Genomic DNA, 25,980 nt, shown 5'->3' on the forward strand with positions numbered 1-25,980 from the left:
ACTGTTTTCTATTTAAAAATGTAAATAAACAGAACAACCTTCCCCGCACTGTTTGTCCAAGTGCAGCAGCATTGCTGCTGTGTAGGTCATGAAAAGGGTGGTGCATAGTTTAAAGCTTCCCATTATGATGATTTCTTAAAGAACAGTCGTTCATAACGTGCACACAAAAGCTCATGATTTAATTGGGAACAGAAACAAAAGCTCTGATTGTTGGTGTTTCAAACAATATTTTTTTTCTGAAGACTTCCTAGTTCAAACGGATCTTGTGATTAAAATAAATAAACTTTCTATTATCATTATTCTTGTTATTTACGTATTTTCCATTTTTTTTTACAAAGTTACTACTATGAAATTATATGGAGAGGGGAGGGCGCAATTTTATATTCTTGCCTCAGACGCAAAAATAGCTAGTTATGGCTCTGAGCATGCAAGCAAGAATCACCCAGATTAGCACCCAAGAGAGAATGCTTGGTTCAACCTTAGAGTACTAGCCCACCCTGTCCAGCATCCCATTTCCTGCTTAGTCATTTCTGATATTACAGAGGAAGGAGACCAAACAAGCCCAAAGCCCAACCTAAATACATTGAGGAGACGGAAAAAAAAACAAACAAAAAAACCTTCCTGACTGTCTGAAGAGCCTTATGCATTTATTCCCTTAACATGGAATTTAGGTGTTGCATAGGGCCTAGTTCATCAACCTTGCATAGGGTTGACTTTCACCCCGATAAACTTCAGAGGGAGGGTCTTTTATATTCATAGCTTACTCCCAGGCCAAAATCAGCAGTGTGTGTATGTGTGCATCCACAGGTTTGTCTATGACGGGGGATCCCCAGGAATATTAGTACTTATGAGTTATGTAACAATTCTTATATTCAGAGCACTTCACAGATATTATCTAGTTAATCTTATCAGATCTTCAAAGTAGGTAAATAAAGATTTTTCATATTTTACTAGTGGGAAAGTTGAGACACAAGTTATATTTACTTGCCCCAAATCATATACTGAGTCAATGTCAGAGCCAGGATTAGAGCACAGGAATTCCCAGTTACCATACCTGTGCTGAATCCACTGGACCACACTCGCTTTTGCAAACTGGACATCGCCATTTTCTTAAAAGCAGACTTCTGCAAACACTTATGTGCTTAATTTTGAAGTCACTGCCAGTATTCACATGCTTAAAATTAAGCAAGAGTGTAATTGTTTTCTGGATTGAAGTCTGAGTCTCTGCAGCTTTTCAGAACATTTCCTGGGTAGCCAGTAAGGCAAAATTATATTATTGAAACAGAGTCTTTGTAAAATGCAATTAGTATTTATTTGCTCCTGACAACAAGTACTCAGACATCATAATATTTAGCAATGCAACCAAATACGTAATAGCTGAGTACTTATTTTTGGATAACTATAGTGGATTATTATATACATACTTCAGAAATACTTATAAATAGTTGATGTTTTAAATAATTTACAGAGCATGTGCCCCGGAAGAAACCACATTTCACTTACTGCACTTGTCATTAATGAGAGAATATATTGACTATGAATTTTCACCAGTAAAAGTAAGTATTAATGGAACCATGGGCAAAAGATGTTAAAACTTTGTATACGAACTTGATCTTAAAGGTTTTCTTATTTTTTAGGACAAGATTTCCTTTCAATATGACATTGAAAGGATAATAGATGATTGGATCTTAATGGGATTTCTTGTAGGCAATGACTTTATTCCTCATCTACCTCATTTACATATTAATCATGATGCACTGCCACTACTTTATAAAACATATATGGCTATCCTGCCAGAACTTGGAGGTAAGTAATTTAAAAAAAAATATTTAAACAGAAACATAGTTCTGGAACAGAAATCAAAGGAAGGGTTAAAAGGAAGTGTTGCCTAGATAGATCTTACTAGTATGAAAATATTGTTTGATAATACTTGCTGAAGTGTGAGCTAGTCAATTTTTCTTCGAGTGCTTACTCATGTGTATTCCACAGTAGGTGTGCATGCTCGCCACATGCACCAGTGCCGGAAGGTTTTCCCTTAGTAGTACCCGTAGGGGGGAGCACCGCTGTGACCCCTGGAGTGGCGCCTCTATATCGCGTTATAAGGGGAGCCGTGCACTCCCCCCACCTTCAGTTCCTTCTTGCCTCCAGTGAAGGTGCATCAGAACTTCTTGCTCCAGCTCTGCTGCAGCCTTTCCATTTGATCTTAATGGTACCTTTAGCTAGTTATTAGTAGCTCATAGAAAGCAGTTTTTCAGTTGTTAGAGTGGGCCCTGGGCATGTCTCGTGCCCCAGGCTTCAAGTCATGCGACTCCTGTCGCCATTCCATGCCAAGGAGTGATCCGCATGCTGAGTATCTCCGCTGCTTGGGTGAAACTCACGTGAGTGAACGCTGCAAGATCTGCGGGTCTTTTAAGCCACAAAATAAGAAGGAGAGAGACATGAGGCTTCGCGCTCTCCTCATGGAATCAGCGCTGGCTCCAATTCCAGTATGCTGAGCGGACTCGGCACCGGGCACCGCATTGTTGGTGCTTAGCAAAGTCCCCAGTCAGCACCGCTCGCCTTCCAAGAAGCAAAGGAAGAGCTCGACTTCACAGCGGTGCCATGAGAAGGAAGGGGGAGAGGCTGGCTCTGCGTTGGGCAGCCCTCGGTCCCTCCTGGGCTCAAAACCTCCAACTCGTGCTGAGCAGAGTAGCCTGGCAGTGTTGACATGTGCCTCTCCTGCAGTCCCGATGCCATTGACGCAGGAGGCTCTACAGGCCGCTTGAGACATTTTGAGCTTGCTGGTGCCCGGGGCGCCACCGGTGGTGGGCCCCTGGTCCCGAGGCAAACCACCGTTGGGTCCTCGACAGGCCTGTCTGGTACAGTGCAGTTCTCACTCTGAAGACCGCTCTCTACCCTGTTCTGCATGCAGTGACAGGTCCACTCGCAGCTCGCATCCACCACCCTCGACGCCAGCCAGTTACCCGGTTCGCTGCCGCCCGAGCAGGAATCTAGGGGTCCCTCGACGCCATGCAGCAGCGAGCGCAGGCATCGAGATAAGCATCGAAGGCCCTCCTCTTCATGATGCAGCTATCACAGCTGGTCTTGGCTTGACAGACTTCGACGCTCGCGTTTGAGCTCCCTACCTGTCAGACGTCACACACGGGGCTCCTGCCGCACGTCACCGGCACCACAGCTCCAGGCGCCGAAGTGAATCTCGGAGCAGTACTTCCGGGGGGTACCGGTCCTCAACGTCGAGGTCCCGGTCCCGTGGAAGACGGCATCATAAGCACTGTCGCTCTCACTGCTCCTATGGTACCATTCGGTTGGTGATGACCTCGGCCTTAGCAATCAACCGCCCCTCACTCGGCCGTACTGATCAGCTGGACCAGATAGTGCCACCTGGCCCACACATGGACGGGCAAGGGGCCCCATGGCAGGGACAATGGTGTCAATAGGCACCGTGGCCACGTATGCCCACCCAGGCAGGAACCCACTCGGTGGCCGGGGCGTCCGAGGCCCTGTCGGCCTTGCTATCTAGTCCAAGGCACAAATTGACACATCATGAGTTGTCGGCTCCGCGCCCAGAATCTGACATGGGGGTTTTGATCCCCCAGCACCGGCTGCGGCCCACAGCTCCGTGCCAGCCTCATCATCCGGTGCAGGAGAGACCATCACGGCACCACCCTCTGCTCCACAAGAAGACTTCAGGTTGCATAAAGACCCGCTAAAGCGGGTGGCGTTGAGCCTCCAGCTGCAAGCCAAGGAGATGGAGGGCCCGTCCGATTCCCTCTTTAATGTATTGTCTCCCTCGGTGCCAGGCCATGTGGCTTTCCCCCTTCACCAAGAAGTAGCCAACATATCCAACGCACTGCGGTTAATTCCTGCCTCTCTGGCCCCAATTTCCAAGAAGGCTGAGAGGAAGTATTTCATGCCGGCCAAGAACCTTGAATACCTGTACTCTCACCTGGCACCTAACTGCCTGGTGGTGGAATTAGTGAATCACCAGGAGCAGCAGGGCCAGCCCGTGCCCACCCCCAAGAATAAAGACACCAAGAGACTAGACTCTTTTGGTAGAAAACTTTACTTCTCTTCCAGTTTCCAGCTCAGTGTGGCCAACCATCAGGCCTTACTAAGCAGATATGATTTTAATTTATGGGAGCCTCTGCCAGAGTTCGAGCCACTCCTCCCTGAGTGGTATAGGAAGGATTTTAAGGCATTGGTGGATGAGGGGGCAACGGCAGGCAAAGCAGCCCTGCAGGTAGCTTTGGATGCAGCAGATATGGTGACTCGCTCGATGGCCTCTGATCTCCATGCGTAGGGCGTTGTGGCTCCTCCTGTCCAGGCTTTCGGCGGAGGCCCAGTCCCTCATGCAGGACCTGCCGTTCGATGGGAAGGCCCTGTTTGCCAAATAGATGGACATCAGGCTGCCCAGGATGAAAGACTTTTTCGTACCACCCTGCAGACCTTGAGCCTCTGCGTCCCTCTGGCTAAGGACAAGGCCAAACCACAGACGTCAGCTCACCCTATGCAGAGCAGATATGAGCCCTCTTACAAGAGGCCGAGAGACCAAAAGTACAAGCCTCAACCACAGTCCCGCTCTGCCCCAGAGTCAGGGCCCTCTAAGGGCAAGAGGCAGGGAAAGAGGTGTTTTTGACTATTTGCAGAGGGTACCAAGGCAGTTGCCATGGAAGCCCCCCCACTAATAAAGTTTGTGTTCAGCAACTGTTTGTCTGCATTCCGTGGGGAATGATCACGACTAACCACGGACGGCTGGGTCCTCAACACTGTTTCCAAGGACTACATGTTGCAGTTCAGTTCACCCCCACCCAACCACTCCCCATCCCTGGTGGGCTTGGGGACTTGGAGCACGTTCACCTCCTAGATCAGGAGGTGGAACGACTATTACACCTGGGGGCAGTGGAGAGTGTGCCAGTAGAATTCCAGGGCAGGGGCTTCTACTGCTGATATTTCTTGATCCCAAAAGCAAAAAGGGGTCTCAGGCCCATCCTTGATCTGTGGAATCTCAATCGTTTTATGGCCCGCTCCAAGTTCCGCATGGTGTCCCATGGTGTCCGCATGTTAGTCCCCCGGGTCCAGGGAGGGGATGGTACATGGCCCTGGACCTTCAGGACTCGTATTTCCACATACATATTTTCAAAGGGCACAGGTGCTTCCTCCGTTTCCTAGTGGGGCCTGACCACTACCAGTTCACGGTTCTCCCGTTTGGCCTATCCACAGCACGGCATTCACAAAGTGTGTGGCGCTAGTAGTGGCCTACCTCAGATGAGAAGGGGTCCAGATGTTCCCATATCTGGACGATTGGCTTCACAAGGGCAACTCACGGTCTCAGGTGAGGGCCAGTGTGGCGCATGTGGACAGGAGCAGGTCCAAGCTTGGCCTGTTGGTAAACGACACCAAATCAACGCTAGTCCCCATGTAGCGCATAGAATTCATAGGGGCACTACTGGACTCCTTAAGGGCCACAGCCTCTCTCCCAGTGGACAGGTTCGAAACCCTCAAAGGTCTCATCTCCTCAGTCAGAACTTTTCTGGTGACAGCAGCAAGGGCGTGCCTTCAGATCCTAGGGCACATGGCAGTGTGCACATATATGGTCTGCTATGCCAGGCTCTGAATGAGGTCCCTCCAGCTGTGGCTAGCCTCCCCGTCTCCCTACAATGCTGGTCCTCCTTGGGCAACATGCTCCAAGGGGTTCCTTTCCAGGAGGCGGCCCCGTCAGTATACCTGGTGTCCGATGTGTGTGGAACCCACAGAGGGAACATGCAAACCCAAGGGATGTGGTCAGCCTCGGACCTGTCCCTCCATATAAATATAAAGGAGCTCAGGGCAATACGGTTGGCATGTGTAGCTTTTGTCATGCAGCTTCGCGGCAAGGTGGTCAGAGTCCTTACAGACAACACTGCCGCGATGTTCTACATCAACAGGCAAGGCAGGGCACAGTCCTTGGACCTCTGCTGGGAAGCCCTGAGCCTGTGGGAGTTCTGTATAGCCCATGACATTTCCGTGAGGGCTTTCCACCTACCAGGCACCCACAATACACAGGCCGATCGCCTCAACAGGGTTTTCTGCCCCCATTATGAGTGGTCTCTCCAAGACTGGGGAATTCCCCACATGGACCTGTTCGCGACCCTTCAGAACCAAGTTCCATTCCTCCAATGAGGAACGCTTCCTTCACATGCTTGATGTACGTAGGGCACTGGCCTTCTACCTGGAGCGGACTAAACAGTTCCAAGATCCTCACAACTCTTTTTTCCCTTGGCTGAGCATATGAAGGGCAGCCTGTTTCCACCCAGTGCCTTTCTCGCTGGATCATCTTGTGCCTACGCATGTGGTATGATCTGGCAGGGGTTCTCCCGCCACCGATCATCAGGGTACACTCAATGAGAGTTCAGACCTCGTTGGCGGCCTATATAGCCCATGTTCCTATCCAGGACATCTGTAGGGCTGCCACCTAGTCTTCAGCTGACACATTCACTGTGCATTATGCGATCATCTCCCAAACTAGGGATTACGCCAGGTTCGGCAGAGCGGTACTGCGTCCTGAGAACTCGTGAACTCCTACCCACCTCGAGCGGATATAGCTTGGAATCACCTACTGTGGAATACATATGAGCAAGCACTCAAAGAAAAGACAGTTACCTGGTCGAGATGTGTTGCTCAGGTGTATTCCACATCCCGCCCTCCTTCCCCTCTGTCGGAGTTGTCCGGCAAGAAGGAACCAAAGGCGGGGGAGCACGCGGCTCCCATTATAGCGCGATATAGAGGCGCCACTCCAGAGGTCGCAGCAGTGCTCCCTCCATGGGTACTGCTACGGGAGAAACTTGCGGCACCGGTGCACATGGTGCAAACACGCACCTACTGTGGAATAGACATGAGCAACTCATCTCGAAGAACACCAGTTGCAGAACAGATAACTGTCTTTTTCTTTTTGTATCTAATTCCATGGGTATTAACACTTTTTCACAGCATTACTGTTTAGTGCTATTGGCCTGGCAAGAATAAAAAAAAATCCAGGAAAAGTATGGGAAGGGGCAAAGAACACAATGATATGAGTGATGTCGCATATCGCTTTCTTACCAATAAATCTGTGAGCTACCAAAACTTTGTCACTCGCCCCAGAGTGCTTACACAATACATCAGTTTTATTACTGATATCTTATTATTTTCAAAATTCCTTTTTATGGGAGAGCTATATTTACTTTTTCCAGTGTGACTGTCACAAGTTATGAAGTCTATCCATAAACTGTAGTTTTTGAGTGGTTTAACATTGAGATTATTTGTTTAGTGGGTACCATGGAGAAACCACTGGTAAATATGTAGACTTTAGATGAGTTGTATCCAATCTGTATTGGGAGAACAAAGAAAATATAGTATAGCATCTTTAAAATACTAAGGAATTGCAGAGGGTTGATGGAGTTTCAGGCCTGTAGTGGGACAGTGGATGGAGAAAACTGGATGGGTTAATGGGTTAAGAGAAGGAGTTTTCTATGGAAACTAAAATATGAAAGATTGTAGTGTCTAGGCTTCAGTGGGAGAATATTCAAGTGGGAATGTTCAGTTTCAACCTATATGCACTAATTGGTCATCAGTTAACAAATTATGAAGAGTTTTAGAATGTACTTTAACTTCAGTTGTTTGAAAGTAAGGACAATTAATTTTGTTGCTATTAGATTTGATTGACATCCTCAGCAGACTGTATATGATGTGTTAGAAAGCTTTGCAATTTTACCGGAGAAGATTTTATTGGGTGTCTAGAAAGGGAGGTATTATTGCACATAGAACTTTAAAGTAAGTCTTTAAATACATACATGATTTTCCCCCCAATAGGCTACATTAATGAAAGTGGGCATCTGAACTTACAACGCTTTGAGAAATATCTTACAAAATTATCAGATGTAAGTAATCTTTATTTGTATTGTGTATATGTTATAGGGCTGCCCATCACTATAGTGTCTGAGTGCCTCATACTTTTAAAAATACGCAATCAAAATACAGTCTTCATAGCGAGTTCAAGCCTCCTATTTTGGGCAAAAGCTGAAATGTATTCACCCAAGGATCTATCTCACTGCTCCATAGAAGATTAAATCTATAGAACTCTTGACAATTGGCATCAGCTAAGAATCTACCCCTGAATCTTTTACAGAATGACTCTATGGAAATTTATGTTAGTTGAGGATCTGTCCCTCAGTTTTACATAAAAGCCTTATTTAGATATGCCTTGAACTTTAGCCAGGAAAGCACCATGCTCTAGCTCTGATGAACCACTAGATGGAGCAAATTCTGTAGCTGAGGTCCCTGCTGCCAGTTGCACTTTTGTCGCACAGTCCAACCAATTGCCATCTGATCTGATTGTCATAATAGATTTTGGGGAGGGAAGCAGGAAATTAAGTAATTGGTTTTAGATTATAACCGTTATCTTATATTGCACCTGAAATCAAATGGGGGAATCAGTTTAGAGTATGGAAGTGTTAGATGCTCACAAAGATGGGCAGCAGCAGACTGCACTAGCTGAAGCAATCCGGGTGGCTTTCAAGGGCCAGCCCCATTAGGATACATTACAGTAATCTGTCCTAGAAGTGACAAAAGGCATATCAATGTGGATAAGGTGTTATCTGCACATGAACATTTGACCCAAAAACATTGACATTCTATAATGTACCTAGACATAAGATGGTACATTATCTCACATGGGTGAGATTCCAGAGGACTGGAAAAGGGAAAATATAGTGCCAATCTATAAAAAGAGGAATGAGGACATCCTGGGGAATTACAGACCAATCATCTTCACTTCAGTGCTCAGAAAAATTATGGAGCAAATAATTAAGCAATCAGTTAGCAGACACTTAGAAGATAATAAGGTGATAAATAATAGCATGGAATTGTCAAAAACAAATTGTGTCAACCCAACCTAATAGCTTTCTTTGACAGGGTAACAAGCCTTGTGGATAGGAGGGAAGTGGTACATGTAGTATATCTTGACTTTAGTAAAGCTTTTGATACTGTCTTGCATGAGCTTCTCATAAACAAACTAGGGAAATACAACCTAGATGGAGCTACTATAAAGTTGGTGCGTAACTGGTTGAAAAAACATTCCCAGAGCTATCATTGGTTCATACTGATAAAGCATAAGGGCATGTCGAGTGGGGTCCTGCACGGATTGGTCCTGTGTCTGGTTCCGTTCAATATCTTCATCAGTGATTTAGATAATGGCTTAGAGGGTATACTTACAAAGTTTGTGGACAATATTAAGCTGGGAGGGGTTGCAAGTGCTTTGGAGGTTAGGATTAAAATTCAAAATGATCTGGACAAACTGGAGAAATGATCTAAAGTAAATAAGATGAAATTCAATAAAGACAAATGCAAAGTACTCCACTTAGGAAGGAACAATCAGTTGCGCACATACAAAATGGGAAATGACTTTCTAGGAAGGAGTACTGCAGAAAGGGATCTGGGTGTCACAGTGGATCACAAGCTAAATATGAGTCAACAGTGGAAAACTTGTTAAAAAAAGGCAAACATCATTCTAGGATGTCACTGCAGGAGTGTTGTAAGCAGGATACAAGAAGTAATTCTGCTGCTTTGCTAGAGATGTAATATTCGTTTAAAAATTTAATCATTTAAATGACATAATTTTAATAGTTTAAATGGTTAACTGATTAAAGGGGGAGGGGCTGAGGGCTCTGCAGATGGAGCTGCTCCGGCCAGCCCGGCATGGCTGGCTGGCGTGCATGGCTGGGGCTGGCTGGCCCATACAGATGGCCTGTGGCTGGGGGCTAACGGTTAGGGTCAGTTAACCGGTAAGACTCATGTTTTAACTGTTTAACCATTTAGTATTTTACCTCCCTATACTCTACTCCACATTAATTAGGCCTCAATGGGAGTAGTGTGTCCAGTTTTGGGCTTCACATTTCAGGAAAGATGTGGACAAACTAGAGAGAGTCCAGAGAAGAAGAAAAAAAAATTTAGGGTCTAGAAAACATGACCTATGAGGTGAGATTAAAATAATAGGGTTGTTTAGTCCGGAGAAGAGAAGACAGAGGGAGAACATACGTTTTCAAGTACATAAAAGGTTGTTACAAGGAGGAGAGAGAAAAATTGTTCTCTTTTTAGCTTTTGAGGATAGGACAAGAAGCAACAGGGTTACATTTCAGCAAAGTCATTTAGGTTAGAAATTAGGAAAAACTTCCTAACTGTCAGGGTGGTTAAGCACTGGAATAAATTGCCTAGGGAGGTTGTGGAATCTACATCACTGGAGATTTTTAAAAGCAGATTAGACAGCATTGGCCTTCTAAACCTAGGGTTGTAAATTCAGTCCTTGAGGGTGCCACTTAGGGATCTGGGGCAAATTCAGTACTTGGTCCTGCTAGTGAAAGCAGAGGGCTGGACTCGATGACCTTTCAGGGTCCCTTCCAGTTCTATGTGATAGGTATATCTCCATATATTATTATTTTATTTATTTATCCTAGAGGATCTCCCAGTTGATTGAGATCTCCGGCAGCACAGTGGAGCTGCCACTAAGACAGGCTCCTTGCCTGCTCCATGCACAACCGGAAGCGGCCATCCCAGCCCCGGAGGGCGGGGCGTGTCTCCCTCCGTGTGCTGCTCCTCCATGCAGTCACCACCCCTGCAGTTCCCATTGGCCAGAAATGAAGAACTGTGGCCAATGGGAGGTGCGAGGGTGGTGCTTTCAGGGAGAGGCAGCGAGCAGAGCCACATGCCACCCTCAAGGGCTGCAGGGGCACGTTGGCCCCTTCTGGGAGCGGCGTGGGGCTGGGGTAGACAGGGAGCCTGCCTTAGCAGCAGCCGCGCTGCACCACCAACCAGGAGCTGCCGGAGGTAAGTGCTGCCTGGCGGGAGGCTGCACCCGAGCCCTGAGCCCCCTCCTGCAACCCAAGCCCCAGCCCTGACCCCCCTCCTAGAGCCAGCACCCCATACCACTTTCTGCACTCCAACGCTCTGCCCCAGTTCAGAGCCTCCTCCTGCACCCAAACTCCCTCCCAGAGCTTGCACCCCTCATACCTCCTGCACCCCAATGCCCTGCCCCAGGCTCAGCCCAGAGCCCCCTCCCACACTGCAAACCCCCCAGCTCCAGTCCAAAGCCCGCACCCCCTCCTGAGCCCCAACCTCCTACCCCAGCCCAGTGAGTGAGGGATGGGGAGGGGTGGAGTGAGTGGGGCAGGGCTTTGGGGAAGATGCGGGGTAGATCCTGGGTTGCTCTTAAATTCAAAAAGTGATCTTGGGTGTAAGAAGGTTGGAAACCACTCGTCTAGATAATACTTAGTGCTGCCTTGAGTGCAGGGGACTGGACTAGAAGACCTCTTGAGGTCCCTTCCAGTTCTGTGATTCTGTGATATTGTAGGACGGATAATATAATTTAAAAATCATCTAATCTCTTTAAACTGTTTCAGGTTACAAAAAAAGAAAAAGTAGATTTTCAATATGCATTTTCTGCCTCTACAATAAGAGGTGGTTCATGTTAGACTGCCTCTGCTCGTGGGTTAAACATTCATGTGCAGATAACATTTTATGTAATCTAATGCAGCCTTTACAGATGACAAAAATGGCTTGCATTTTCTGTTTCATATGCTACAGTGTTCATTCAGCAATAGTGTACATTGCCTTTAAAATAATTGTTCTAAATTTACTTTAATCTCTGTACACAGTTTGATCGTGAACACTTCAGCGAAGTCTTTGTAGACCTAAAATGGTTTGAAAGCAAAGTAGGCAATAAATACCTCAATGAGGCAGCTGGTATCGCAGCAGAAGAAGCAAGAAGCCATAAGCAAAAGAAACAGAAGGTTGGTATTTTAAATGTACAGTTCTGAAAATGCAGCTATTTGTCAAAACATGTGAATAAAGATCTGTTTAATTATTTTTAAAATTTCAAACTGTTAAATGTGGTATTTTATATTTTTTATTTCTGGCTTTTTAGAAATCAGAAATGATGGAAAACTTTAATATTTGTTGAGCGATATATCTGTCTTACACATACTTGCACATTCATACGCACTTTCCATTGCCATTTTCCTCAGATTAAGCATATACTTTTTTAAAAAAAAATAAAAGATAGAAATCAGTGTCTCTTTCCATCAGCTGCTATGGAACATAATTCAGAGGGAGAAGTCATACTGTGAAAGCTAGTCTTGGCAGCTCAGAAGATGGTTGTGTCAGTCAGATGTTTGATGCTGATTAAGTAAATAGCTTGCTCCATCAGAGCTGATATCTTAGATTTTACATCAAAATGGCAATGCTGTTTTAAAGTTACGTAAAAGATATTACCTTCTTTCTCTTGCACTAACCCTTTCCTCTATTTTTGTCTATATCCCCATACTCACAACTCCTATTTTCCATTCTGTCTGCCTCTCCTATATGCCTTCAGCAGCAGAAGTGGACCACTCTTATTTCTGCACAGTGGCATTTTTCCAGTGGTACTGGCAGTAGTAGCAGCAGCATGAAACTCAGCTGCAATTAACTCCATCAGTGTACTTAACTCTGCCACTCACTAGTACTGTTTCAGTTTTGTAAGAGTAAGACATATGCTTTAAAATGCATATGTTTTAATATGACTAGCTGCACTCTTGGATACTTTCTCATCTGTCATAGATGTGGAGGGTAGCTGTACAGTAGTAGATAACCTTTTTGATTGATCCATAAAATGTCAGTGACAGCTGCTCAGAAGGCTAATTTCACAGCTACTGTGGAGAAGTGGCTAGATTAGGGGCTGATGATGTAGCAGGCACCTACTATAAGGCCTGGGCTACGCTTGGGGGGGCAGTGATCGATCTAAGATACGCAACTTCAGCTACAAGAATAGTATAGCTGAAGTCGACATACCTTGGATCGAATTAAAATTACTTACTTTGCGTCCTTGTGGCACTGGATCAACAGCCATGGCTCCCCTGTCGACTTTGCTTCCGCCTCTCGCACTGTTGGAGTTCAGCAGTCGACAGGAGAGTGATCGGGGATTGATTTATCGCATCTGCACTACACGCGATAAATCGATCCCCAATAGATCGATCACTACCCGATCCGGCGGGTGGTGTAGACGTACCCTTAGTGAAGAAAAATGTAGCACCCAAATGAAGACAATAATTGGCCAATGTGATCACATAAATTCCATCTGCCCCCACTTTTTTAGAGGCTTTTTAATCAGACACAGATATTAAACAATATTTAAAAGTTTTGTTTCTCATTGTTCCTTTTAAAAAAAAAAGTGTGTGTATTTATGTATATATAAAGTATTTTTGAAAAATAGGACAAAACAAGTGCAACTCTTTTGGCGTTTGATTTGCAAAGTAAAAAATTACTTCAGCATCTTAGTTTTAAGTTGCACATTAAATGGTAATGTGTTATGTTAACCACATATTGCTGTGTATTTCTTATTTTGTTTATCTCAACTGTGAATTCATAATTTTAATAGATTCAGGAAAACTCTATGTGTTTGGCTGCTCTAGAGAAAACTGAGGATGGAATTATGACTTCTTCTAAAAGTAAGTGCAAAGTATTATACAGAATATGTACAGCAGAACCCTGATGATCTGTACAAATATTTGAGAAACCAATTGTGAATTGGTAAGGAAGTGCGAACAAATACAACTTACAAAAATAACAGCAATATATTTTTTCCTAGTAACCTATGTGGGTGAGGACAGAAATAATGGTTTTACTTTTTTGCTTATGCATTTGTGTTTTAAAACTAGTCCAAAGCACCTACATCGGATATGTAATTTTTTTCATTTATAAATTGAAATATATTGGTCAGTTTATAAAAAAAAATAACAATGAAATTTTAGTGATATTAGAAGTCACTATTAAATCTGTGCAGATTATTATTTTCTGACAGCATTTAGCCTGCTCCCATACTTTTTTTTGTCACAAAGCAAATTGTATACTTTTACAACTTTTGACCATTTGCAGTCTCTTAATCCAGTAAGGTTTTGGACTGAATGGTACATGTTTTATTGTTTGTTCTCTTCCTGTACAGAAAGGAATGTTTCTCCTCAACTGTGAATTCAGGAATAAAACTACAGTAACAATGTCAACACTGAACAGTCTGAAATCTTTTGGCTAAGAAATGAATGTTAATCCAGTCTCTTTATTGGTTTCATTTCAGATGCATTGGAAGATGAACAAGAAGATGAAGACCTGTTTGAGACTGAGTTCAGGCAATACAAGAGAACGTATTATATGACTAAGATGGGTGTGGAAGTAGTTTCAGAGTAAGTCTATACTGAGCTTGCTTTCACTTTTTAAAATACTGAAGTCAAGTCTCTTAAGATATATCTACACTGCACTTAAAAATCTGTGACTGGCTGGACCAACTGACAGGGGCTTGTGGAGCTCAGGCTAAGGGGTTGTTTAATTGCCTAAGCTCTGGAACCCCCCACCAGCAGAGTTTTAGAGCCCGAGTTCTAGCCCAGGCCCAGACTCCTACACCTCAGTTAAACAGCCCCTTAACCCAAGCCTCACGAGCCCAAGCCAGCTTACACAGGCCAGCTGCAGGTGTCTAATTGTATGTTGACATACCCTCAGTATCTGGAATCTAAGGCAGCATATCCAGTCCTCAGGAAAGGAGTTCTTGGTATTAAAATATAGCCATGACACTTATTTTCATATCAGCCAGAGGTATTAATCAACTAAGAAGTTTGCCATGATATGCCCTCCTGTGCCAGAAGGAAGGTCCTTTGATATGACTCCATAAGACCGTGTAGTTGCTAATGGCTCAAGAAGCTTTCCCTCGAATCATATATTAGTAAAAAGGAAATAAAGAAGGAAAAAAATCAATACGTAACATTTCTTTCTCTTTTAAGTGACTTCCTGGCTGATCAGGCTGAATGTTATGTCCAGGCAATACAGTGGATTTTGCACTATTACTACCATGGGGTTCAGTCATGGAGCTGGTAAGTGAATGAATGTCAGATGAGAGATCCTGAGTTGTGTTGGGATCAACTGAACTTTGAGTTATATATTGACACCATTTAATGCAGGGTTAGGCAACCTATGGCACGCATGCCGAAGGCGGCATGCGAGCTGATTTTCAGTGGCACTCACACTACCCGGGTCCTGGCCACCGGCCTGGGGCTCTGCATTTTAATTTAATTTTAAATGAAGCTTCTTAAACATTTTAAAAACCTTATTTACTGTACATACAACAATGGTTTAGTTTTACATTATAGACTTATAGAAAGAGACCTTCTAAAAACATTAAAATGTATTACTGGCACTCGAAACCTTAAATTAGAGTGAATAAATGAAGACTCAGCACACCACTTCTGAAAGGTTGCCAACCCCTGATTTAATGTATGTTTGTTTGCTTCTGTACTGTGTATGTTGCAGTATTGAAATTAATTCAAATTACTTTTTTTTTTCTTCTGTAGGTATTACCCTTATCATTATGCACCTTACCTATCAGACATTCGCAATATCAGTAAACTCAAAATCCAGTTTGAGTTAGGAAAACCTTTCATGCCATTTGAACAGCTTCTTGCAGTACTTCCAGCAGCTAGCAAAGATCTGCTACCTAAATGCTACGAGGTAGGCTTTATAATTTGATTTTTACCAGTTTTATCATATACTACGGACCCTCGCTAGAACGTGCGTCCGTATAGCGCGAATTCGGTTATAGCATGGGACTGCGCATGGATCCCAAATTTAATTACCATCATTGGAATCCATGGTAAGGTGGTCCCCGCTATAACTGGTTCCCACATTAATGCGGGATCACACATGGATCCAGAACCCCACGTTCTAGAGGAGGTTTGGTATACCTATTATTTTTTAAATAAGAAACTTTCTTCTGTCTTTTCTGTTCCTGTTGTCAAACTGAGCTTGACATTTAGATTGTACTTATATGATTTTTAAAGCATAAAATTTACTAAATTATTCTAATACAATCTTTGGATGCACTATGTAATTTCTGAATGAGGCAGTTAAACTATCAGTTCATTCCAGTTTAGCCTTTACTTTGAATTAACAGCATGCGTAACCTGTTTTGTCATCCTAGACTGAATCTTAAATTGTCTATGAAAATATAGCCAGACTGAATTCACCTGTTGTATTGCTTTTTGATTTTCTAGCATTTGATGACTAGCGAAGATTCTCCAATCATAGAATACTATCCTCCAGACTTTAAAACAGACTTAAATGGAAAACAGCAAGAATGGGAAGCAGTAGTATTAATCCCATTTATTGAGGAGGTGAGTGCTTTCAACTCATGGAAAAAAATGTGTAACCAAACCCAGACAAACTCTTGCATAAGTTACAGTTAAGATTGTAAATAAATAAGTTTAAATAGGCATATGACTATTAGGACATTGAAAAATGTAAACATATTGCCTGGAAATTCACAGTTAACCTTAAAGTTTAAAATATAATGTTCTTAATTCAGAAGACTGGTAGTAACATTTCTACAAGCAACCTTCACTTTGGAAGGAGTGGTAATTTAAACTTGAAGAATTGGCTTTCTCTGATTTGTTGACAGACAGTAATTGGCAGAAGACTTTAAAGGGAACCATTTAAATTTCAGTTTGGTTCAAAGCTTTTGTCATTATTTTTAAAGCAAAGGTAAAAGAAATAAAATGATCAAGTTTTTTTTTCTTTTGCGTACAAGGTAACGATTGACAGTATATCAGTTTATATGAAATTAAGATTGAGTCGGTCAAAGAATGAAAGAAGTTATCATAATAACAGGAATACCCAGAAAGGAAAATAATAAGTAGAGAAAGAAGCAGAGTAGAGTCATGAAGGCTCAGGTCCTGCACTGAGAACTGGGGGCTTTGCATGGTTGTCAGAGCACGATTAGAGGCCTTGATGAGTTTCTGAGATATGGGGAGCAGATGACTGTTCACATGGGAACTATTACATGGAAGACCTAGGGGAATATAATGATTATACATATAAGTATCTGCATCTGTAGTAGTCATTACACGATTTCTGTTGCACAGCCTGTTACCTGGCATTATCCAACAGAGTCTGTTAGGGTTTTGTTATGTATGTTAAATTTCAACTGGAAGAGGATGAAGTGAATTTTACATTATGGCAAATTTGTGTCCAATTTTTATGCCCCGGACAGATTACAAGTTAATCATTTTATTTTGTTCTAGATGGGAGCAGGATAAAAAGCAGGAAGCACTTATCCACTAGTTATGTTGGCCAGCAAAGTGCAGATATCCACCTGCCTTGGAGATAAATTCTTGAAGTGAGAAGGCTGGGATGATTGACTTGAATAGCAGATGCAGTTTTTAAGTAGAGTGGGAAGCTTGAGTCAGGAAGATTATACTTTTTCTCCTTTGAAATATTTTTGATTGCTCATCTCACTTTGACCATGAGTTTTAAAATAGTTAATTTAATAAAAAAATTAACTACCAGTAGAATTTTTAATTTAGAAACGATTGCTGCAAGCCATGAAATCTTGCAACAAGTGCCTATCAGAAGATGAGAAGCGAAGAAATACTCACAGTGAGTGCCTAATGTATTGGTATGACAAAGACACAGAGTTCAAATACCTGTCACCGTGGCCAGAGAAGTTCCCTGCTATACAAAGATGCCACACCAGGTAATTCTGTAGTAATTATTCTATAGTGGATCAATCAAAAAATATTTGGATAACTTGTTTTTAGAATTTTGATATTTTTTCCTAGCATTTTAGTCACAGCATCAAATGATACAGAAACAGTAAAAACAGACAATTGTGCTGCCCACGATGAATGATGATAATCGTAGTTGCTAAAAGCCAGAGCAGTCACATTTTGAAAAACAAATTAACCAGACACTAAACCACATGCCTTACACAATGGTCTACAGGTTTGGTGACTCTCAATGCACTAAGGAAAGCAGATTCCCAAGATGGGATGCTCCAAGAGCCTTGCTACCAGTCTTATGAAGGTCAGACCCAGGATATGACCTCAAGAGCATCCCAGAGAATCTCAACTGTGACAGTGAGGTATATGGTGAGGCCTGTGAGGAGAATGATGTAAATACATGGGTAGAGGCAGTTCCTCAGCAGACCAGTTCTAAAGCACTAGAGCAGGGGTCGGCAACCTTTCAGAAGTGGTGTGCCAAGTCTTCATTTTTTCACTCTAATTAAAGGTTTCGCATGCCAGTAATACATTTTAACCTTTTTAGAAGGTCTCTTTCTATAAGTTTATATTATATAACAAAACTATTGTATGTAAAGTAAAAAAGGTTTTCAAAATGCTTGAGAAGCGTCATGTAAAATTAAATTAAAATGCTGATCTTACGCCACCAGCCTGCTCAGCTCGCTGCCAGCCTGGGGTTCTATTCACCTAGGCTGGCAGTGGGCTAAGCAGGGCCTGCGGCCGGGACCTCAGACCTGGGAGGGGAGTTCAGGGGTCAGGGCCGAGGGTGGGTGTTCAAGGCAGAAGGCTGGGGTGTTGGGGGGGTTTCAGGGATCAGAGCAGAGGGCTGGGGCGTGGTGGGGGGGTTCAGGGATCAGGGCAGAGGGCTGGGGTGTGGTGGGGGGGGGTTCAAGGGTCAGGGCAGAGGGCTGGGGGTTTGGGAGGGTGCAGGGCAGAAGGCTGAGTGTGTGTGGAGGGTCAGGGCAGAGGGCTGGGGTGCTCAGCTCATGGGGATGCTCCCAGCACCCTACCATGAGCCGCTCATGGCAGGGGGCTGGATGGAATATGCCCAATTCTACCTCTTTCCCTAGGGTCCCGTCTGTCCCCACCTCATCTCTGTGTCCTCCCTGGAGCAGCAAGCATGCTGCGGCTCTGCTTCCCCCCTGGCCATCGCAAGGACGATCAGCTGATCAGTGCAGGGAAGGAGAGGAGATGGGAGAGGAAAGCAGCACGCTGGGGGAAGAAGCAGGGAAGGGGGAACTTGGCTACTGTCAGGACCAAGCTTCTGCCTCCTGCCCCTGCAGGAGAGAGCGGTGGGCGGAGGGGCTGAGTGGGGCCTGGACCCTGGCAGGTGGCAGGTAGCAGCATACCGTTAAAAATCGGCTCACGTGCTGCAGGTTGCTGACCCCTATTCTAGGTTATCTTCAAGGATAGCCCTAAGAAAAATATTTTGCAATAGTCTAGCTTGGAGGTAGTGAAGGCAGGGCAGTATTATTGTAAGGTTCCAATTAGAGAGGAATGAAGATCCTTAGATGATGAAAGGTACCGTGTGCCACCTTTACTATCTTAGAATTTTGCAATAACGATGACTCTAATAAAACTTTGAGTCTGTAAAATATTTGGTTAAAAAGCAAGTATTACACACTCTGTAAAGTATGTATATACTGTTTACTCCTATTGTTCCTATTTCTACTTCAGTTTTATCTGAACTGAGTCATGGCAAGCTACCTTTCATCCATATCTCTATTTCAGTCTGCACAGAGAAAGAAATGAGCCAGTAACCTCTCTGGTTGATGAGCAGTCAACACAGCTGAGTATATCAATGACACAGAACTCAGTCTCACTCTCCTAGCACCTTTCATTGAAAAGGTGGGATAACAAGATTGGACTCCACAAGTGAGGGCCTACAGGGAGGCTTTTAGTTGCCCAACAGTACTTTATGGGACGTCATTGTGTGCACGCACCCATTGAAGGACTAGTACAAGATCCTGCAGGCTTGTTGTCCATGCATCATGGTTAATTAAATTAAAAGCTATTAATAGATCTAATAAAATCAGCATGAATTCCATACCCTTGTCTATTGTTAGAAGTAGATAATCCATGGATAACCGTCTTTGTTCCAGTCATAGTCAAATACAATCCCAACTTGATAAGATTCAGAGAAATTGCTCGAATTAACTCATCATCACTTCTTGATAACCTTTTCTAAAAGTCAGAGATGATGGCAATTACTGAGGTTATTAATTTCCAAAAATGGTTTCTTGGACATGGGTCTAACCACTGCTTGTTTAAGCATGACTGGCAAATGGCTCAATAAAGAAGCTAATTTTTTATTATGATTATTAACATCTCTTTACTGGCTTTAATTATCCATGAAGGACATGAGATCATGTTTAAAGAGAGAGGTTTTTAGGAAGAGTTTGAAAGCAGTTTTCTCCAGTATACATGTTGAGAGCTAACTTTTCCTTGATATCATGATATTCTTTGTTGAAGGTGTTTTAGTAAATACATTGTTTTTATTAATATTTTTATTTTCTAGGTATAAAACAGTATCTTTGGATGCCTGGCATGTAGAAATAACCCACAATAAGATAACTAAAGTTAACAAGAGTGCATTGTATTTTTGTGGGTTTCCCACTCTAAAACACATTGCACATAAGGTAAATGATCACTATACTTTGGCATTTCACCCCAACTATTTCATGAATTATTAGGGAATGATTTGACATAGGTTTTGTGTGCTGTCTTTCTCTCATCTAGTTCTATCTTAAAAAAAGTGGGGTACAAGTATTCCAGCAGAGCAGCCATGGTGAGAATATGCTGTTAGAAATCATATGTGACAAGGATTCAAAAGAGCAGGTAACTGTCTCTCTTTCTAATGACTATCTTAATTATGCACTATATTAGTTATATATGCCTAATGAGAAGTTAAGGTTAGGGTTTTTTATCACCTTCTGTGTTGTGTTATCATAGGAAAAAATCAAAGGAGAAAAATACATACAGTGAAACCTGCCCTAGGGACCACCTCTCATAGGCAGCCCCGTGTGTTAAGTAACCGATTTAAATTGTTACCAAGATATTTGGTATAATTTTGTTCAGTCCTTGTTAGGCAAGCAGTAATGCTTGGCTTACACATGGAGCTTTGCATAAATGTGTTGCACTCTAATTTTTGCAAAACAACCTATGAGGTAAATAAGTTTCCCTTGTGTTTGTACAGACGGAGAAACATAGAGGCACACAGAGGCTGTTACATGCCCAAGGCCAGAGAACAAATCACTAGAGAAGCTGGAATTACAACTCCTGGGGTTCTTGTGTCTCAGTCCCAGGCTCAGACCATTGCCTTCTCTTTTCTACTAGTTCTTCAAGTAGTCTCATGACAGGTTTCTGTGTACATTTGGAGATGGTTACCTATATAAGCTCAAAGAAAAAAACTTTAATAAAAAGCACTGTAGTCAATAGTAAAAGAGATTAAATAAAGGGTGGAGGAGGGAGGAAATGGGATTAAATGTCCTTGGGTAGTGGGAATCTGTTGGAGGATTTGGATTTTGTCCCAGTTTTAAAATATTGGAAGTTACTTTCTCCAGTGCTAACTGGAAGGGTATCTACACAGCTCATGAAAGTGAACCTCCTAGCCTGGGTCACAGACTTGGACTTATGGGGCTCGCACTGCTGCACTAAAAATAGCTGTGTAGATGTAGTGGCTCAGGCTTTGAAGCTTGGGGAGAATGGTGGGCTTCCGTAAGTATACAATAAGTATCACAATCCAAAGTGAATGTGTTAAAAGCTCTTAAGGCTTTTCATTGTGGTTCACAAGATAAACTGCTACCACTTTCAAATTATATTTTTTTATTATAGTCAATAATGCTTTCATATTAATTTCATGTTTTATTGCAGTAATTTTATTTGTTTGATGGAATAACTGAAGCAGAGTAACTTTTGTTTTTCAGTCTGTAGAAAATGTAGCCAGTTTGGTGCTTGGAAAGTCTGTTTTTGTTAACTGGCCACACCTTGAAGAAGCCAGAGTTATTTCTGTGTCAGATGGAGAAACTAAGTAAGAACAATTGCATGGAAAGTTGTCTGCCTATGTTACTCATTTACGTTCCCAAATGTTCCAAAAGCTACACAGTAGTCAAACTATTTTTTTAAAAGCAGTGATTCAGAGCACACTTAGATTAAATTACTTATTTAAAAGGGGACAGAGCATCTCAGGACAGCAGCTAGACGACTTAACATGGTTCTTGGGGCTCGGATAGTTCTATGGAGGTACAGATCTCCATTGCTTCCGTCAAGATCTGTGGGACAAACTCCATGCTTATTCTAATGGGAGAAACAGAAACCTGGACAGAAAAATTTGAGGAAAACTGCCAGGGGAATCTCATGCAGATTTTTCACAAGTGTGCGGGAATCTGGCCTCTTGATGTGGAATGGAAACCATCCTATAAGTCTTCCAATACTTGAAAAAGAGCAAATATATTTTCTAACTAAAATAAGTGCATTAATAATTAGTGAAGTGCAGACCTATCTGTTGAAGTTAATTATACACTTATAATATCCTCAAGGTTTTATTTGGAAGAGCCACATGGAACACAGAAGCTTTACCTGGGAAACACTGTGCCACCAACTAAAGTGGTATATGTTGGAGAGAAAGAACAGAACATCTGGTTGAAAGAAGTTCAGGGGATTTCAGAACAGTAAGTAGTTAAAACATTAAATTTTGAAGTTTTACTGTTTAAAACTCAGCTACTTTTTGTTGCTTCATTATGGATTTAGTTAGAAGACTAGGGCTGTTGCATACATGATAATAAAAGATGGCAAGCTAATGAATGAGGGTGTTGAAAGATAAGAATTTGGGGTGAAACATTAAACACAGTCACTTAATAATTACTTCTCCCATAAATGGCATCTAACTTGATAAACTGAACTGTTTTTTATTAGCATTGTTGACTGATAATTCTCCTGACCAATGCCCTCCATTATTTGTTTGAAGGAAGAGTTGAAACACCCACTTTTCGTTCTGTAGTTGCAGCAACATTCAGTGATCCTTGCAGAGGTTCCACCACTCTGGTTTCATTCCATCCTCATTGCGCTCTGGGGCTTCCCAAGGCTTTCAGAAATGCATGCATTCTCTGCATATGAGGGAATCTGGCATGTGGTGCAATTTGAATGGATCGACAGCAGCAGAACTCCCTATAGAAGTTACTGAATCCTACTGCATATTTGCTGTAAACAGTGGAGAGGGAAGTGGGTTCATGATCCCTATCCCACTCTGAAGATCTTTGGAGCACAGTAGGTGTCCCTAGGAGGACTGTTGGACAGGTCTTTCGACTGTATGAGGTTCATGTGCCCATGCAGCAGCAAGATGATTAATTGTATACTGACATGCAGGGTGGATTAATAACATTGACAGCTTTGGTATCGAACTTAAAATTATCCTTTTTTTCTGGAGCCCAGTGTCTCCCACAATTCTTGATGTCTGGACTGCTCTACTCTCTTTGAAGTTCATGGAAGTGGAGCAGAATTTTGGAACCGAATGATCTGTCCACACCCCCTCAATTCCTGCTTGCTTCCAGTTTCTTTGCCTCTGTGTGAATGGCAGTTTTTTCAACCTATACATCTGCTCTAGGGGTTTCTGGTTAAAATTTGGTACAGTGGTGAGCTGCTCTTCCACTCCCTCCTTTGCCCTGGGCCAGTTTTTTAGTTGGATGTTGGAATCCCCCAGAGCCTCAGCTGCAATGCCCCCCTGCTGGCTCATGTGCACATTCAGGTATGGAAGAGCAGCCTAAAAAAGCACTGAATGAGATCCAAACAGTGCTCCATCTGTGAGACTTCCCTCCCAGGCTTGGCAGATACTGTGTTGTGCCCAATCTGCCCCCAGTCTTCTGTTAGATTCCAGAGCTATGAGTGGGACGGTCATGTAGGATCCCTTGCCCACCAGAGCAGATGAGACTCTAATATGGTGTGATGGACTCAGACCAGAAGGATATAAGAGAATAGTGGAAGGCAGGTATATCAGCCTCAGAATGAGCAAGTCCTTGTTCCCTGGATAACCCAACAAAGGCAGTATATTCCAGGCCAGTCAAGATACCTGACACCGATTAACCAGTTAAGGCTGTCAGGCTAATGGAGACAGCTGGAACCAATTAAGTTCCCACTCATACTGCTTAAAAGCTCTCCTTTCCAGTTCTCTCAAGCGAGCCCAGGTGAAAAGAGCTGAAGGAGAAGAAGCATTGCTGAATCCTGAGGTAAGGGTGAAGCTGGGGAAAAGGGGACCATGGGGAAGTGGCCCAGGGAATCAGAGATGTCAGTGGTGAAGGGAAAGCTGTCAACAGCTGCTACCATTAGGGTCCTTGGGCTGGAACCTGGAGTAGAGGGTGGGCTTGGGTTCCCCCCTTCCTCCTCTGCTCTACAGAGATCCCCTTGAGAGGGGAAGCAGACTTTGGTCCAGGCGGGAGGCTTAACTGCACCTACTGAGCTCTAAGGAGCAACAGAGACTGTGATGAAAGTAGCTCAGTAAGCTGTGACCTTTGCCACTATACTGAGAAAGAGAGGTCACATTGAGGGCCTTAGCAAGTGAGGGACCCACCAATACAGGCTCAGAGCTTTGTCACAGTGGGAAAAATGGACCTGGAATCTATGGGAATTGTTGGGAGAGTGTTCAAGGATGTGGAGGATCCAGGTCAGATTACTCAAGAGTTAAGTTCCAAGGAGCCCTTGAAGACCAGAGGAGGCAGACTTGTGGGTTCATAGATCCTCACCCCAAGTCCCAAAGTGAGTCCTAAACGCTTTGGAAAAGAAGCAGGGTTTATAAGTACCCCCCTTCCCAGTTTTCCCACAAGGAGGGCCCTGGAAGCATTTCCCCTCTCCCTTCCGGGAGGGGATGGGATCCAGGAGGACTCAAAAAGAAATGTCACAAGAGGACTTCAGGCCCTCAGCAATCTAGCTGCAAAAGCCTTATTAAACCTGCGATGGAGCTTGTCTGCTCTCTAAGTAAGCTAAAAACACTTTAAAGGGAGAGCGGGGAGCGCAAAGAAAGTGAAAAGGATGAAGAAAAAGCTTAAAGAATCTTGGAGTTATGAGTCCTCTGATTACTCTCCCTCTTTCCCCTCCTCCACAGAGGATGGTAAATTGTCAGGCTCTGATTCCAGTCAGGACCAGGGAAAGACTCAGCAAAGGATTTTTCCCCTCTGAGAAATTTGAGACCCTGTGCAACATAGTTGTTGTATCCACTATTCAGATTCAACCTGAACAAAATACCAAAAGTAAGCCTCTAAGGAAATTTTTCCCCTTGAAATCCTCACCTGATGCCATGATTCCCCTACACTCCTCCTTCAAGGAAGTAATCAAGGATGAATGGGATAATCCAGACACAGGCAAGCACATTAACAGAAATGATCTTTGTTTCTATTGGATCCAGAAATCAGAATTCTCAATTACTGAGATACCAAAGGTTAACAGTGCTTGTAGCATCCCTGGCTAACAATATGGTTATCCCTTCAGAAGAGGAGTTCTATCCTAAGGATCCCACAGATAGAAAAATGGAGGCCCCTCTCAAATACAGACTGAGGCCTCCTCTCTTAAGGAGTCCCTAGCAACTAGTTGTGTTGCAAAGCATCTCCCTCCTAGCTAGAAGATCTCAGTGCCCTCAAGAATAGATGACCTTGACTTCAGTTCTATTTTAAAGAAAGTTTCCCCGGCAACAGCATTTATTGCTGATGCCTCAAAGGACATGATGGGATTCTCAGCCAAAGCCATGATCTCCAGCCCTGTGACCAAGCACCATCTATGGCTTTGTCCCTGGAAGGTGGATAGCTAGTTGAAGCTGTGCTCTGCTGAATTCATGGGCTGTCTGCTTTTTGGAGAGAAGCTAGATAAGGTGTTGATGGACAGTATCTCAGAATCTAAACAATCTCTTCTGAGGCCACTCGACGCCTTTGAGAGACTCTAGGCTGGCATTCTGACACAGGCATTTGTTTCAGCCTTCATCCTGGCAGAAATATCAGTGGTGAGAGAGCAGGTTCTCCAGAGGAACTATGGCTTAAGAGAAAAGCCCTGAGCCCTGCCACTCCCAAAGCCTCTTTATGACAAAGACTGCATAGGTCTCTGCCCAGAGCTGAAACTAGGGGGCAGGATTTCCCATTTCTTCAACCATGGGACCAGTGGGTCAGGGAGACTGAGAGTCAGGGGTACTCCCTCAAGTTATGGGGTCTATCCCATCTATTTTTCATCCAGTCCGCCATCTTGAAAAGCATGGTCTAATCTAGAATGACATATTTCACCTCCTGGATGTGGGAGTAATAGAGAGTGCTCCCTCAGAAAAAAGATTCTCAATGTTCTACTCAACTTCTTTATTGTTCCGAAGCATACAAGGGGAATCCGAGCCATTCTACATCTCAAAAAGCTCAAC

General features: G+C 43.4%; 1 protein-coding gene across 4 annotated transcripts in view; it reads left to right on the forward strand.

Moving 5' to 3' along the window:
* Nucleotides 1–25,980, forward strand: part of XRN1 (5'-3' exoribonuclease 1) — a 79,370-nt gene that overhangs the window by 13,913 nt on the left and 39,477 nt on the right. For all 4 annotated transcript variants that reach the window (XM_030574289.1, XM_030574287.1, XM_030574288.1 and 1 more), the window contains exons 7-20: nt 1,469–1,556; nt 1,638–1,806; nt 7,828–7,895; nt 11,664–11,798; nt 13,421–13,490; nt 14,114–14,219; nt 14,811–14,900; nt 15,378–15,534; nt 16,077–16,196; nt 17,385–17,554; nt 20,116–20,236; nt 20,337–20,435; nt 21,524–21,627; nt 22,136–22,267. In XM_030574289.1, coding sequence (XP_030430149.1) covers nt 1,469–1,556; nt 1,638–1,806; nt 7,828–7,895; nt 11,664–11,798; nt 13,421–13,490; nt 14,114–14,219; nt 14,811–14,900; nt 15,378–15,534; nt 16,077–16,196; nt 17,385–17,554; nt 20,116–20,236; nt 20,337–20,435; nt 21,524–21,627; nt 22,136–22,267 — 1,629 coding nt within the window. The remainder of the gene's footprint in view (nt 1–1,468; nt 1,557–1,637; nt 1,807–7,827; nt 7,896–11,663; nt 11,799–13,420; nt 13,491–14,113; nt 14,220–14,810; nt 14,901–15,377; nt 15,535–16,076; nt 16,197–17,384; nt 17,555–20,115; nt 20,237–20,336; nt 20,436–21,523; nt 21,628–22,135; nt 22,268–25,980) is intronic.

Source organism: Gopherus evgoodei, chromosome 9 (genome assembly GCF_007399415.2).
Source record: "Gopherus evgoodei ecotype Sinaloan lineage chromosome 9, rGopEvg1_v1.p, whole genome shotgun sequence".
Classification (NCBI taxonomy): domain Eukaryota; kingdom Metazoa; phylum Chordata; order Testudines; family Testudinidae; genus Gopherus; species Gopherus evgoodei.